This window comes from Salminus brasiliensis, chromosome 19 (assembly GCF_030463535.1).
Source record: "Salminus brasiliensis chromosome 19, fSalBra1.hap2, whole genome shotgun sequence".
Taxonomy (NCBI): domain Eukaryota; kingdom Metazoa; phylum Chordata; class Actinopteri; order Characiformes; family Bryconidae; genus Salminus; species Salminus brasiliensis.
In genome coordinates, this window is record NC_132896.1 from 13,128,313 (window position 1) to 13,145,568 (window position 17,256).

The following is a 17,256-nucleotide window of genomic DNA, read 5'->3' on the forward strand; positions in this document are numbered from 1 at the left end:
CAGAGGTGGACTTGCTCTTGAGCTTCGGATCATTGTCTTGATGCATAACCCAATTGTAGTTCTTTACTCAAGTTTCTGTTGTCTTGAATGTTATTCAACTTTTGTTTTGAGCAAACTCAAAAAATGTGACAATTGCAGCTGTAGGAGAATGCTAGGCTATGCTTAATTAATGCACATCAATTTGAGGTGGTATTTTCTTTTCCAACTGATATCCACAGATCATAAGCACCCAAGCAAGTTGATGCTTTCAATGTAATCACCTTCTTTTTTAAGCGTTTTGTGGCTAGAACTTTGACCATAGAGTTACCTGAACTGCAGATTCTGGTCTGAATTCAACACTGCAAGACATATGATGCATGTGGACCCAGGTGTGTCGTGCTCTTACCATAGTGAAGGTTCAGCTACGTGGTTGTAAAATGCCACTGCCAAAATGACAGTCTGCTCATGCCTGCTAATGACAGCAATCAAATGTAAAGCTTATTTCATGGCCAGTGTCACTAACTATAATCACTTATCCATCAGAGGCTGCCTGAGTATGTGCGTAATGCTTTGGTCCAATTAAAATACTTAATGAATTTGCCTCACTGTTTAATAATTCATTGCTTAGACACTCCAGTATGAATAAGAAAACCTGCACAAGGAAGTGTATCAGATCTTAGTGATGTATGTCATACTTCATCTACTCCCAGTCCACAGAGAGAAACTAGACTCCAGGCAATAGGAAAGAAAGGAGAGGGTTTGCTAGGTGCATTTGCTAATCCATAAAGCCTAAAAATCCTGAGAGAATATTGCAGAAATAAACAGAAGAAAAATGTCTTAAAGCTGAAGAAAAAGAGAAAAGTTGACAGAATTGGGGTAGCTTATCCATTACAAGCATGTTTATCTACCACTACTAGTATATTTAGTGCATAAGCATCAAAGAAAATGAATGAGCAATACCTTAGTATGATTTCTGTGGTTATACTTTTTGTTGCAATGAGATCATATGACATACCCCTGACCAAATAATATGGAGTACTAAAATGATATATAACCTTAGCCACCGTTCCTTAGTTCCCTATAGATTACCAGATCCAGTTCAAGGCTGTTTTTTATTTGTTTTAAAGGCCCCTAAAGGACATACACCTCCCTCATATCACAGAAGTGCTCCAACCACACTCTTCTTCCAGATCTTCCAGAGACCCTGTCCACACTTGTCCATATATATATTTTTTTAAGATTTCCCCTCTATTTCCTGGATAGTGTTTTTAAAAAGCTTTGTTTTCAGTGAACAAAACTGGCAGGTTTCAATGTGGATGGGAGGCCGAAACGACAAACGACAAAAATCTCTGGAAAATATCTGAATACATGTGGACGGGCCTAAGGTCACCAGATAAGTTGCTCTCAGCTGTTCCACAGTCTTGATTGAAACTCAAAGGCAGTCAGACATTTTCAGCTGCAGCACCATGGCTTTGAAACAGGCTTACTTTGAATATTAGGTCCTTTGGATAACCAAGGCTGAAAACCTTTCTTATGATTATTGTCTGGTTGTGTAAATGTTGTGTTTGGTTTAGTTTGGACTTAAATGTGCTTGGTAAAGAACCACTTACTCACTTACTTACTTATTTTCCCACACTATTGAAATGAAACACTTGCTTGGGCCACTAAAGAGCTTTTTAGTTAATAGGCTAATTGATCTTGGGGTCATGAAGAATGATGCCCAAAAGCACAATGGAATCAATTATTGATTCTTGTTAAACTGAAATCAATAACATTCTTCATGAGGAAATTAAAAGGTAAATGGACAAGAATCCAGCAAATAGCAACTGTGATTCAAAGCTTTCAAAGCTGAGGTGTAGTTTGCCAAATGCTAATAAGCTGCTGATGTATCTTTCAATTATCATTACAGCAGCATGCTGAAAACAAGAGGTCATGGTCATGAGAAGGTTTTACAATGCGAGGTTTTAGCGTGGGTTGTACATGATGAAACAATAGATTAAGATCTTTAGAACAGAAAATATGCCTATAGGTCTATAGAGTAGATAGATAAGATGGGTATATATTGATAGGATAGATAGATACGATGGGTCTATGGCTGTAAGATAGATAGATACAATTGGTCTATGGCTGTAAGGTAGATAGATACGATGGGTCTATGGCTGTAAGATAGATAGATAAGATGTGTCTATGTCTGTAAGATAGATTGATCACCTGGCTCTATGTCTGTAAGATGTGTAGATAAGATGGGTCTATATCTATCTATCTTATAGATATAGACCCATCTTATCTATCTATCTTACAGGTTTTAGCGTGGGTTATACATGATGAAACAATATATTAAGATCTTTAGAACAGAAAAAAAGCCTATGTTTATAAGCTAGATAGATAAGATGGGTCTATATCTATAAGCTAGATAAGATGGGTCTATATCTATAAAATAGATAGATAAGATGGGTTTATATATAAGATAGATAAGATTAGTCTATATCTATAAGCTAGATAAGATGGGTCTATATCTATAAAATAGATAGATAAGATGGGTCTATATATATAAGATAGATAAGATGAGTCTATATTTATGATAGATAGATAGATAGATAAGATGGGTCTATATCTATAACATAGATAAGATGGGTCTATATCTATAAGATAGATAAGATTAGACTATATTTATGAAAGATAGATAGATAAGATGGGTCTATATCTATAACATAGATAAGATGGGTCTATATCTATAAGATAGATAAGATGGGTTTATATATATAAGATAGATAAGATGAGTCTATATTTATGATAGATAGATAGATAGATAGATAGATAAGATTAGTCTATATCTATAAGCTAGATAAGATGGGTCTATATCTATAAAATAGATAGATAAGATAGGTTTATAATTATAAGATAGATAAGATGAGTCTATATTTATGATAGATAGATAGATAAGATGGGTTTATATATATATAAGACAGATAAGATGGGTCTATATTTATAAAATATATATAAAAATTGGTCTATATCTAAAAGATAGATAAGATTAGTCTGTATCTATAAGCTAGATAAGATGAGTATATCTATAAGATAGATAGATACGATGGGTCTATATCTATCAGATAGATAAAATGGGTCTATATCTGTAAGATAGTAGGAGTGTAACGTTATACAAAAGTTACAGTTTGGTTCGCCCTGTGGTTTGGACTTCATGTCTTCACTCAGAATGAGTATGGTACAACATGGAAAACATCAAAACATTAAACTAACCTGGGTCCTGATCATTTAATTTAATCAGACAGTTACAAGTTACAGTTTGCTTCATTTAGTGCCGTACAGTCTAATACAGCCTACCGTGTGTTAAGTAAGCTGTAAAGTGTAAACGTTAGCATGTTCAATGTGTTTCCACACACACGCGCACCCAAAAATGCCAACACATCGTCTTTGTCTAATCCACCATGATGTAATGAGTTGAAATATGATGTTAAAAGGAAGAATTTTGGTGAAATACTTGTTTATTTGAAATCATTTCAAATCCAAAGGTGAGAACAGTGAGAAATGAGATACATAACTCACAGAGACAAGAGAGAGAAATTGGAGGAGGGCTGGGGAACAGTTACCATAACAAAACATAGTAGTTTGAGGTTTTCAAGTGGCACACACAACTTAATAGTGCGTACAGTGTAATCTCTGTTTGACTGCGTGCGAATACACATACCGTTACACCCCTATAAGGTGAAACACAAGAATTAATGCCAACAAAACGAACACCAGGTGTGCCCAGGTATTGTCCTGATGATCTACCATCTTGGAGAATTTCAACACACTTACCTCTAGTATTCATATATCCATTTAGGTCTTTGGAATTAGACCAGATGTGTTCAATTAGGTTTATAAGTAAACTCTATAAGAATTTGGGCAACACTGGGTTAGAGCTTTGGCTAATCTCCTTGGTTGATGTGTCTATATCTATAATATAGACAGATCAAATCAGAGACCAAATGAATCCCGAAAGATTGCCTAAAGTTCTAACACCAGGAGTGCATATATGTTGTCCTGGTGATCTACCATCTCTACCATCTTGGAGAGCTTCAACACATCTGCCTCTAGTATCCATATGCCCTTTAAGGCCTTTGAGATTAGATAGGATTTGTGAATATAGGGTTGTAATTCATCTCTCCAGGGTGGTGGATAATGAGGACAGGTGCTCGAGCAACACTGGTTCATCTATATCTGTGCATTCAAGATCTGGAAATACCTAAAGATCCTTGTGCACAATTCTATGCCAGCAAGCTGGTCTGAAAATCTTGCCACACTTTAAGGAAACTGTGTGACACCAAGTAAGACACCAAGTTACATTTAGGTAACACAGCACCCTGCCTCCAGAACAGAAGTTCAGCAAATCAATTCTGCAATAGGCACCTGGTGTTATTTTTAGACATGCGACTTGTTTTTAATACAGATTTTAAACCTTTAACCTTCGAGATAATTTAATAGACATCATACAGCAGCATAGGCACACCCTATCATCACAGTCCATAACCACCCACCCCACAGTGCTCCACCCTTATTGAACAAAAGGCAACTGTGTTATTGTAATCCTGTCCGAGGCTCTGCATGATTAACTTCAATGCAGTTATCAAGGGGCCGTTTCTCACTGTCTGAAGGGGCCGGTTTATTGTCGTTGGGTTGAGGATTTAATGATCTAATAACAGGAACATTCAGGTGCAGCATAAGCAAGTCTCTGATTGTTATTTTGCCCCCTAAAGGGTTATTGATTGAGCTGAAGGTGAAATTGTAGTTTTGTCTGCGCCTCAGTGAGCATGGCTCAAAGGAGAACAGCATGATAAGCCCTTGGCGGGAGGTCTGCGCAGATGACAAAGCTGCTGAGCGCTAGAGCAGACACTCTCTTTGCTGACGCAAATGCGGCCAAGCATATGTACACATTCATATACAATAGCTCACTTGGCATCACAGCATGGGAGATGTGCAAGCCTTCAATGATGGCCAAAGCTGCAGAGCTACATGTCCCTGTGCGTTTCGTCTGGCTTGCGCCTGTGAAAAAGACAGGAAGCATCCAGTGTTTTGGCAGTGCTGGTATGAAATGCATTGTTCTTTCTAAGCAAGACTTTCCCAGACAGGTAAAAAGGGGAGTGACAGATATATAGGGAGAAAGAGAACAAGAGGCAAGGGAGGTAGAATCATCAGGTATAAATGGACAAAAGTATTGGGACATCTGCTCATTAAAACTTAGTTCTGCTGCTTTTGTTGGAGTAACTGCCTCTACTGTCCAAGGAAGGCTTTCTACTAGACTTTGGAGCATTGCTGTGAGAATTTGATAGCATTCAGTGACAAGAGCATTAGCGAGGTCAGGATATCGGATGCTCACCACCCCACCTCATCCCCAACTCCACAGTTCATCCCATAAGTACTGAATGGAGCACCAACCATCATTCCAGTGAACACAGTTCTACTTCTGTACAGCTCAATATTGGGGGACTTTATATCCCTCAGGCCCACGTCTGGCATTAGGCATAGTGTCAGTAGGTTCATGCTTATCTGGCTCCAGAGAGTCCTATTCTATTGGCAATACATCTCTACAGGGACTAGGCAAGCTGTGTTTGTGTATTTGCACATCTGTTTCAGAAAAGGGTGCACCTTAAAGGAGCTAAAGGCATTAATTAGAAGAGTGTCCACAAACATTTGGATATATAGTGCACATGAATAAGCAATGAAACAGTTCAGCCGACTGTGGGCCAGGTCAACATCCCAGTGGTCCTTCTTGATAGCATTTTGCAGAGCATAATGAGCAACGCTTTCAGATCCATGAGTGTTTCTGAGGAACAGGGACAGAGAGAATAGGAAGCAAGAAAGAGCTTTCTGAGTCAGCCGTGCGTAAGCAGGAGAAAAAGAGCGAGGGAAAGAAGGAAGGACACATAAAGTAGCTAGTGTATTAATTAGAAGCGGTGTCCACAAACATTTGGACATATAGTGTATATAGATACATACAGCAGTGGCTTAGTCAGAATTCCATTTATGAGAGAGGTCTGTTTTTTTTTTTTTTTTCATCCAGTTTGTTTCTTGTAACTGGATAGCCGTGGCCTAAAGCTTATAGAAACAGGCATGAGACCGGAAGCTTGCCAGTTTGATCCCCTGGTCTGGCAGGACGTAAATGTGAAGGAAGAACTCTTTCTCCTTTTTGAGAATTCATGGCTGAGGTGCCCTTGAGACAACAATGCACAATTGCTCTCTAGGCTGTAAGATGGCTGCTGATCACTGAGTTCTGTTGCACTACTGTGCAGTGGCCATAAAGCATCTGAGAGAGTTTTTCCTTGCCACTGACTCGACTGGCTTGCTCAAAAGAGGCCCTGAAAAGCTGCTATCTTAATAAAGCTATGTAAATAAAATAGATTTTAGCAATTGAATTGGTTACAGATTAAAGCAACACTATTTATTATCTTAAAATAACAGCTGCACAGCTTCAAAATCATTGTGATCCTCTACTGCAGGAATAGCATTGTTGTTGTTGCTACTCTGGGCATGGAACACTGCTAACTGCAGTATGTAATGTACTGCAGTCTGCAAAAATGTGAAACAGGGTGATGCTGTCTTCATTGTACATGATTTTACATACACTTCAAAATCGGATAAATCTGATTTGCTCAGTAATCAAATCACGGGGGAAAAATCCACATCTGAGTCAGACAGTAATCACAGTTCCGCTTTGCCAATAAACTCACAGAATAAGACGTGACGTTGGCGCCATGTAAAACACAAACGTCACAAGACGCCACAATATGAACAAACATCGTCTAGAAGATGAGAATGATTTAAATCTTTCAGTGTTCTGTTGTCGTCTTGTGGGTCTGGTGTAAACCACTGCTTGTCTGTTAACGTACTACTTTCCGTTTTCCTGCATGCGCAGAATGAGAAATCAGAGACAGCTTTGATTAAAGATTATTCATACACTGAGAAATCTGATCACTGAGCTAAAATCCAGCTCACTTAATCCGATTTCTTTATCGGGTCGAAGAAATCGAAGCATGCTGTTTACATGACCACTTGAATAATCAGATAACTGCAGAAATCTGATTATGAACAGATTTTTGTGTGCATGTAGACACATTCATTGACTCATTGAAGGTATAGAGCAGGGTTTAAAACCATAACAGGGTGTAAACATGGCCATGATGACAGAATTGTAAACGCTCGATGAAGTTCACTTTGGTGGCCACTTAAATGTTAAAAAAAAAAAAAAATGCATGAGGATGCAAGAATTGAGGGCATGAAGATGCCTTCCCATAACTAGTCTTTTGACATACAATGGTGTGTAGTGCTGTTTTTATAACGACTGAAGTACTTATTTTAGCAGTAATTATACTTTACCAGTGCAAAACATTAACTACATAACATGAAATAAATACAATTCAAATACGCTAAATGCTTAATTATAAATCTACGAGTTAAAGTACACTGTTTGAAAATGCCAACTGCACTTTCCATATGCCCGGAAACTGTAAATGTAAGTGTAAGTGAGAGGTGGGCACCCCCAGTGTCAGCTTGTCAGAGTCAGCGTGCAGGTTAGCAGGGTCGGCTGCTGAATATATGAACACACCTCATCTATAAGAGAGCAGCTCCAGTGCAGAGGAGTTCCCAGGAGGCCAGCCTCCATATGAACGAGCTCCACCTAGAAAGAACCTCAATCTGTAGTGCCCTATCTCTCTTTCTCTCTCTCTATCTATCTATCTATCTATCTATCTCTCTTTATCACTCTCTCCCCCACCCCTGCACTTTGGCTTTCCTCGCACGGGGCTCAGCCACTTAACATTCAGCCACATACACACCACAACTAACAACAGAATGGATCTGTCAAGCGTGCAGCAGGTGGAGAACATGGCTGTGGAAAACCTAGATGAAGTAAATGTAGCATCGATTGATTATTGTCCAACAACATGATTCAGTCACAAGAAAATGTTGTGTTCATAGAGGCACTAGAAATCAAGAAATCAAGAAATCAAGCTCTGTTCTTCCTGTTACCTGCATCTAATGATAATAACTGTATAACTGTAATTTTATAAGAATGTAAGTCTTATTAAGTGCTGATTTTGACTGCTTCAGCAGTGGACGTGATCCTGGTTCAACAGTAGACATTAATCCCATTCTTCGTTGACTTAAGTGCTGCAGTAAGAGGGGGAAGAGACTCAGCACAAATCGAATGATCCTGAGTACCTCCTGATGAATAATTGAGTAAGCTTAAATCATTTCAGTTACCGTCAGGCACGTAATGGCGAATACAAGTAGAAGAGATGGCACATTTCCTCTTGCTCCTTTTCAGTACAGAGTTTTATTTATTTTAAAATGTTACATTTTAATATGTTATATTATACATATATGTATACGGTTTTGAGACAAACATTAAATAGTTTAAATGAAATGCTTGAATTATTTTATAATATATAAATGATAATAATATACAGTAAATTACCTAAATAATAATTAATTACAGAAATCAGAAATGATGAAAATAATATTAAATTGGATAATGTCATGTTTTCTGCTCCTGGGTGGATTATCTGCGCACTGCATGCACAAGAAAGTACAATGTACAATAGAATCTGTTTTTTAAAGAACTTGGATACAAAAAAGCATCTTGAGTGAGGGGAAAACGGGAGAAAGCATTAAGGCGTCAAGGTCTTTGAAAACTGTCTCTATTGCTTCCCTTTACATGAATAAACCAACCTACATTACATATCTATTAATAAACCACACCAGCATCCTGGGGCTCTGAATGCACTCTACGAATTTAAACAGTAAATTAGTGCCGGTCCCTGCAGGGCACTTGCTTTGTATTTAAGCTTATATATGCCCGTCAAGTGTACCCAGCGCAATGGAATTATTCCCTCACTACATTCATTATGTTTATGGTTATATAAAAGACATTTCATAAAGCACTGTCTTGTTTATTGTGAATGATGCGAATGCAATGGAAAAATATTCCCTTAGAATATGTCGCTATGCTAAACAGCTATGGGGTTTTCCCCACTGTCAGCTGATGGTAGAATTGTCTCTGACTTACATCTTGCTTTACATGTATGTGGTTTTCTTTATCAAATGGTCATAATTCATTGTTACATGACCATTTTCCAATGTAAGTGGCCTGTGTTCTGATTGGTTGCCCAGTATTGTACCTGTTTTAAAAAAGTTATTTGGGCTTAACCACTCCATATAGGTTCCACATGAGTGGGAGGGCTAAACTACTATTCTACTGTAGGCTAAAAGGTGCATTATATGTAAAGATCACTCAAAACGAGTCATTTTTCATAGCTAAGTTTCCATATATGAATCATTTGGCTAGATGACTAGATGAAAGACTCTTCCATTGTAGCTTGTTCATCACAGGTATATGGACAAAAGTGTTGGGACACCTGTTCCTTTAAAATTTAAATATGTAGTTTATCCTGCTTTTGTTGGTGACTGGAGCACCATCATTTCAGAGAACACAGTTCCACTGCCCTACAGCTCAATGCTGGGGGGCTTTATACCCCTCTAACCCACGCCTGCCATAGTGCCAGCAACTCTATGTTTATCTACTCCAGAGACTCCTGTTCTATTGACAGTACTTCCCTACAGGAAGCTGTGTGTGAGTGTGCATTTGCACATCTGTTTCAGCAATGGGTGAAATTTAAAGTAGCTGAATGCATTCATTAGAAGAGTGTCCACAAACATTTGGACATATAGTGCACATAAATAAGCAAATAAAAATATATCACACGAATCAGTGAGGGGTGTAGCAGTTCAGCTGACTGTGGACCAGATCAACATCCCAGTGGTCCTTCTTGATAGCATTTTGCAGAGCATAATGAGCAACGCTTTCAGATCCATGAGTGTTTCTGAGGACCAGGGACAGAAAGAATAGGAAGCAAGAAAGAGCTTTCTGAGTCAGCCGTGCGTGAGCAGGAGAAAAAGAGCGAGGGTAAGAAGGAAGGACACGCGCAGCCAGACAGAAAGCGAAACAGAGCTAGCTATTTAGTGACAGACACAAAAATAGGAGAGAGACTGGGAGAGTGCCGTTCAATGACAGAAACACAAGGCGGAGGCAGAAAAGAAAGCACTGAGGTGTACTTACAAGCACTCCAACATGTCCATTCATCTCACACAGGAATATGAGCTGGAGGCAGAAAGTGAAATCTGTTCCTTTTGGGTAACAACAGCTCTTTCAGAACGTTTCTTGGTCGAGGCAGCATAGCAAGAGATTACCGAGAGACTTCTAAAAAATGCAGTGCTGCATATGCATCAAATGTTGTATGAAAATTTAAAAGGTATCTCCTTCCCTCCCCTCCACCCTCTTTCTCAGATCGGGTCACCACCGTGAAGACTGACATCTATGTCACCAGTTTTGGACCTGTTTCAGACACAGATATGGTGAGTACCACCTGTTCTTATATATTAAATATGAAGGTTGGATTGCCAAAAAGTATAAAGAGGTCAGACGAAATCGACTGAAATCATCAGATTAGCATCTCTGACATCATTATCATCGAGTAATGATCATCATTTCCCACCATTTCATCTGTTTAATCTACTTTAGTCTATTAATAATGTGATGCCTCACTGGTGTGGTTCCATTTACTTCAGTCTAACAAGGCTAAAAATATACAGATTTTTATTATAGCTTTGAACATGAATAGGAATATGCATCAAATCACTCCAATTTTATTGTTACTAGATTATAAAATTAAAAAAAGTGCTTACCAGTGCAAGCTGTGCACTGAATGAGCTTGCATGGTCACTCTGGGAAAAAAAATACAGTGCATCCAACAAGGAAGAAAGCCTTGTGCATCTTTTATGAAGCAATAAAAACCATGGTAGCACACAGAAAGTGCTGAATGTACACGCCGGTCTGTAGTACAATATGCAGCGCAAGCATACTCATGCTGCTTGTTTGAATGACCACTGCTGCAATCACATCGTCAGAGCAATATTTCAGCTTCCAAAGGTATAATGCCTTTTCAGACGAACAGAGGCTGTTACAATGGCAAAGGATGGACAAATATCCCAATATGAGCAGGTTTCTTTATATACCTCACTTTACAGTGATCTGGTAATTTATTAGAAACACTGGGTTGGGTGGGGGCCTCCTCGTTTTGCTCTCAACCAAGCCTCCGTTTTTTGTAGCATGGTTTCCACAAGATGTTGGAAACATCTCACTGAGATTCTGGTGCATGTTGACATAATTGCATCAGACAATACCTGCAGATGTTTCAGGAGCACTTGCATCCTGTGAATCTCCAATTCTACCGCATCCCAAAGAAGTTCTAATGGGTTCTGATCTGGGGACTGGGAGGGCCACTGAGGAAACCTGAACTCATTTTGTTTATGAAACCAGTTTGAGACAACTTTTGCTTTGTGACATAGAGCATCATCATGCTGAGGCTAGCTGTTAGAAGATGGTTAAATTGTGGCCATGAAGGGATGCACATGGTCAGCAATAATACTTGAAAGAGTGTGGCATTCAAGCAATGATTGATTGGTATTAGTCAGGCCCAAAGTGTACCAAAAAAAAAAAAATCCCCACACCATTACACCACCTCCTCCAGCCAGGACTGTTGATTCAAGGAGGTACCAAATTTTGATCCTACTGTGTGGGGTCTGTGTGTCTTAGAGCAGGTTATGTCTTCCAGTCCTTAATTCTAGTGAGCCTGTGCCCTCCGCAGCCTCAGCTTTCTGTTCCTGGCAGACAAAAGGGGAACCCAACATGGTCTACTGCTGTTGTAGACCATCTGCCTCAGAGTTTCTCCACCATTCTGATTGTTGGTGTGAACATTACCTGAAGCTTCTGGCCCTTACCTGCATGATTTTATGTACTGCACTGCTGCCATACGATCGGCTAGGTAGATAATTGTATGATTGAGAATGAATGTGAATGTACAGGTCTTCTTAATAAGCTGCTTGGCTAGTAGTGTATCACCACTGTTGAATTGCTGTGGTTTTACAATGCATTGTGGGCAGGACCATTGGTGCCCCCCCTCCCCCTCCTCCTCCCTTGTTTTGGTTCACGAGAAAGAGACCAGTCTCATTTGTGCAAGGGTCAGTGGTAAATTGACAGTGGCCTGTGGTGGCCCCGGCAGGATCAGATCCCGCCTTGTTGGGGGGTGAAATGAAAAGTGCTGCCACCTGACTGTGCTTGTGCCACTCTAAATTAGATTCTCTCCATCTGATAAGCAGGAGGAAGCGGCGCTGTGACTCATGGATCCATCAGCACAGCTGTCTCCATTATCAATTCAAATAGCGACCGAACCAAAGGAAGCCTTTATATGCAGGTTTTAATCAGAGGAGTCTAAGTGTGGATCCAGGCACAGTATGGGGTGCATGCTGAAGACAAAGTTATTCATACAAGCAGCAGTCAGGATCGGTAGTGTAGCTGTTAAATGAAAGCCTCACAACTTCATAACTATATTCTAATGTCCATAGATATGCACTGCATGTCCAAATGTTTTTGGACACCCCTTTTAATGAATGCATTCAGCTATGTTGAGTTGCAACCATTGCTGACACAGATGTACAGATGCACACACACACACACACACACAGCTTGTCTATTCATTGTGTAGAAGTTTCCAACAGAATAGGACTCTCTGGAGCAGGTAAACATGAAACTGTGGTCAGGTGTGGGCTAGAGGGGTATAAAGGCCCCCAAGCATTGAGCTGTGGAGCAGTGGCGCTGTTCTCTGGAATGATGGTTGGTGCTCCACCCAAAACGTTTTTTTTGTTTGTTTTTTTTGGATGATTTGGGGTGTTGGGGATGAGGTTGGGTGGTGATCACCCAACATCTTGACCTCACTAATGCTTTTGTGAAACAGTTAGTCGACAAAAGCAGGATTTGTTTCAGAAGGTGTCCCAATACTTTGGTCCACATGGTGCATGAATATAAGTAGAAGCACTCAGAGAAGGAATGACCTTGAGAAAATGCTAGAAAAAGTGACAGAAACTGTCATGGGATAAGCAGCCCATATCCTGTTAATATTCTACAGCAGTTCAGCAATGTGGCTTGTTGTTTGAGGATGACTGAATAGTTTGGCGGTGAGGTTTTCTCCTGGGACTCCTGAGTAGCCTTTATGTGTGCATGTGTGTGTGTGAGTGTACGTGTGTCGTGTGCATTATCCCTTGCTGGTCTCTCTCTGCTGGAGCTCCTCAGCCTCGTCCTTCTGTCTCTGAGAGATTAAACTCAGCACTGCTCCCGTCGTATCGAAGAGCGCAGAATCAGAACCCAGCAAGAGACCCAGCATCCCTCCTTTACTGCAATGTGATTAAACATAAATCATAAAATTACATTTGACATTTTTCTGCCTCATGGACGGTCTTATACAAAGGTTTTGGCGCCCTCGGTCAAACTGCTTGTTGTTTATTTTTGTGGTAGTATTATAATGGAACACACTTCTGCAAATTTTTCACAGCATAATTTTGTTCCTTTGTGTAATTTATTGTAAGAACACAAACAAACATTAAATAACTATTTTGTTCAGTCTTTCTATGCCATAAAAAGATTGCACTTACTTGCACTATCATTTACATTAAGGGTACCAGTGAACAAAACCAAACGAATGAGAAGAAGAACCTCTGGTTGTTAACAGCATCACAGGCCATGTTTCGGACTGTAGTTATCTTATTAATTCATTTATATTTGAGGCCAGTCCAGTTGGTAATTACATAGCAGTTATATTACTAATCCAAAATGTAAGTCTGCAATGAGTTAAATAAGTAAAAAAGTATTGAGCACCAAAAAGCCAGTGACTCCATAAGGAGACCCTTTAATTTTCATACATTCGCTGTGAAGAAGCCAGTAGTATTCCACTATGTAGGGAGAGGCTACTTAGTGGTAGAAACTATTGCTGGGTGAAATGGTAAAAAAAATTATATCACGAAGACATATTCTTTAAAAAATACTGTTCAGATACTCTACCGTTCTGAATATTGTGTTCTGAAAATCTTACATCAGTTGCACTTCATTCATTTAAAGCAGTCTAATTACACTGTTGGTAATGAAACTTGCAGTTCACCAGTGTTCTTTAAGCACTAACAGTATCCTCAATGTGCTTAGAAAAGCATATTGTGTATCACAGTAATAAAATGTATCACAATACAATAAAATATTGTTATATTGCCCAGCCCTAGTAGAGGCACATGAACTTGTCATTATCAACATGCATCAACACTAGTCACATAAACAAACACCTGAGTGAGTAAACATACACGCACACACACACACTGAATTCTGAATTAAACTCAGTAAACGCATTGTGCTGTTCATGGAATAACCTTTGCATGGCTTTTGCTTAGCAACCTAAGCCTACTGTTAGTGAACTACAAAGGAAATATCTGGAATTGCATCCAGTGGCTTGTAACTATCACTTCGTCATCAGCTCCTTTTCTTTCCATTGTCTGATGCTTAGCAACAAAGAGACTCGCAATGCAATTTGGTCCACATTCGGCTTAGTGAGCTATGCTGTTCACTAGAAATGGCCAGTGTGTTATAGTAGATTGTAGAGCCCTCAAAAAACATGCTGAATTTCTTCATGAATGTTCATACAACAGGTAAAATGGCCCAAATCTAAATTTTCTCACCAAATCTGCAATGACCCATTTTCCCCTTCTCCTCAGCACACATTTTTGACTAATGTCACTGGAAGTTGCATTGCCACATTTCGGCTATGCATCAGATTTCAATACCACGCATGAACATACGATATATTATATTATGATTATTTCAGCACACCAGAGGAGAAGAACAGTCTTATGTGGTGGTACGGAGACTTTTTAGGAATAATTTATACATAGTTTTGACCAGAGGAGGATAGGTCCACCTTGTGAGTCTTAGGTTTTCCATGCCTCTGTTGCCTTTAGCTTGCTCACCGGGGGTTGTAATGTTTTATGATTTGTTGATCTCTTGTCCTCTCACTGGAGTCCTATAAAGCTGCTTTGTGACAATTCCAGCTGTAAAAGCGCAAATTTATAGGGACAATTGATACATGCCAGTTACATGCATTCTCTAGGTGCATACAGAGATGCTAACAGCCATGACCACTATGTGAATACATGGGAATGTAGCTTTAGGAATCTTGCCCAAGGGTTTTTTACTATATTCACCCTTCATTCTCCCTCATGTGGGGTGATGGTGTTTTCCTTTATGGTACATTTGTTTCCTTATTGCTTGAGGTCACCTTTTTGCTAATTAAGCTAATGGTACAAAACAAAGAGGGGTCCCAAGTGGGCTGTACAATATATCATTTGTTGATTGCTATCGGCTGTACACTATTGACCTTTGAAATACAGATTTTGCGAAAGGCTACAATATGCAGCTGACCAACCCCAGATCTTTTCATAGTGAGCTGTTAGCATTTATAGTGAGTGTTTTGGTGAATTAAGGTTTCAGTCCAAGATATATCAATTATTATTTGGCTTTTTATAGCTCATGAATAATGATTTGAATTAATAAAACATATGTAAAACAATGTTGCCTCCTCCACAGGTCTCTCCCATTGTGTGACCTACTCTAGCTTGCTCCACTCTCATCCCATTCCCCTGTTCTGCAAATGATTCTCTGTATTTCAGGATTGGATTAACTCAGGAGAGACGTCTGTGGACTCTTCTCTTCTCCACCTCTAATTCAGGGAATAAGCAGAAGGCATGCATATTCCTTTGTGTGACATTCACTCGTTCCCCCCCAGTCCCCTCGTTTGTGGACTGACCCTCTCCCACAGGAGAGACCCTCACAGGCTCACACGGGCACGTCTAGGCCTTACTTTGATATATTTTTCATTTTCAAAGACAAATTGTCTCATTTCTTTGCCTCCACACCGTTCCCTTGAGCTCATCTTTTCTGCTAGCCCTTCCACCCTCCCCTTGCTTTCTCCCTTTCTTTATTTCAAGGCGTTTGACAGGTGCCGTTTTTTCCCTGGCTTCTCCCTCTTGAAATGGATTCCCTCTTAATATTTTAGCAGTAAAGCCGTTTTTTAGAATCCCACATTTATACGGTTTATCTCCATCATGATGGTTATAGTTACTTCCAGTGATAATTGTAGTTGCATTTTGCAGAGCAGATTATGTTGTTATCACATTTACATTTTTATTCTGTTTTTTTAAATTATTATTATTTCTATATAATAAGTTTTTTTTTGCCTGACGCTTGGTTTCCAGGTAGCAACAGCAATAACATCCAACCACATGGAGTACCACATCAACCGCTTGGCAACACCCACATGTGACAACATAGCAATCATCTGTAATGCCATAGCAACAGCCTAGTGACCACCTACCATGCCACTAACAACCACTGAGCCATATCATAGCAACCACCTAACAACACTATAGTATCCAACTACCAACTAGGGCTCAAAACATGACAAAGAAGCACAACTATTAATTAACAAGCAGCTTCACTCTAGGCAACAAAACTATCCTCCATCCATCTAATAATCACAGAAGTCTCTATGACAAGTGCATGTCTAAACGCTCCAGCCATGAACCCCCACCTCTGTTGCAATTTTCTAATGTCCCTAATATTTTTCCATTTATCTTCTTATTCATTTTTGTTTTTAATGTTTAAAATTAAACTTATAACTGCACTTCCTCTACGAACCCTGAGGATCTTTTCACATAGGAACAATTTATAATGATATTTGAACAACTAATACAGATTTGGGATTCAAGTCAAGTCAGCAACCGTCTGACATACTACATAGCCGCATAGCAACAACCTAGCAACACCAAAGCAACCACTTAGCAAACACCATAGAAACCACCTGGAATACCCTATTACCATGCAGCAACAGCCTAGCAGTGGGAGTAGAAGTGGGAGTCATTTAACCAGGCAGCGCTTTTCTGCATTGAAGTCATGTATTGAAATCTTATTTAGAGTAATAGTACTTTCTCTCGGATGCGGTAACTTCTTCGCTAAATGGGAAAAACAAGACAATACATCATCTTCTGGCCCTTTTTAAATATTTACCTGCAACATTAGACAACTATGTTCTCAAAGAAAAGGCCATTTATCATTCCCGTGGAATAGCCTGTTATGAATTATGCATGTCTGTAAGAAATGATTAAAGGGAGCTGTACGTGCTCTCAAAGATCATAAAGGTTGTGCCGGTACTGCCTTGCCCAGAAATCACTAAAGAAATGATGTCCATTTAAATTCCATTGAGCCCGATGATCATGTGCTTAGTTTTTTATCTCCTGTTTTCAAGTGGTGTTGTCTATAAAGGTGAGGTTCTGCTGCTGTGGCTAAGGGCC

The 17,256-nt window shown here is 39.5% G+C and overlaps 1 protein-coding gene across 3 annotated transcripts in view; it reads left to right on the top strand.

Moving 5' to 3' along the window:
* The window catches only part of gabra2b (gamma-aminobutyric acid type A receptor subunit alpha2b), a 54,641-nt gene that overhangs the window by 7,927 nt on the left and 29,458 nt on the right, over positions 1 to 17,256 (top strand). For all 3 annotated transcript variants that reach the window (XM_072662998.1, XM_072662999.1, XM_072663000.1), the window contains exon 4: positions 10,322 to 10,389. In XM_072662998.1, coding sequence (XP_072519099.1) covers positions 10,322 to 10,389 — 68 coding nt within the window. The remainder of the gene's footprint in view (positions 1 to 10,321; positions 10,390 to 17,256) is intronic.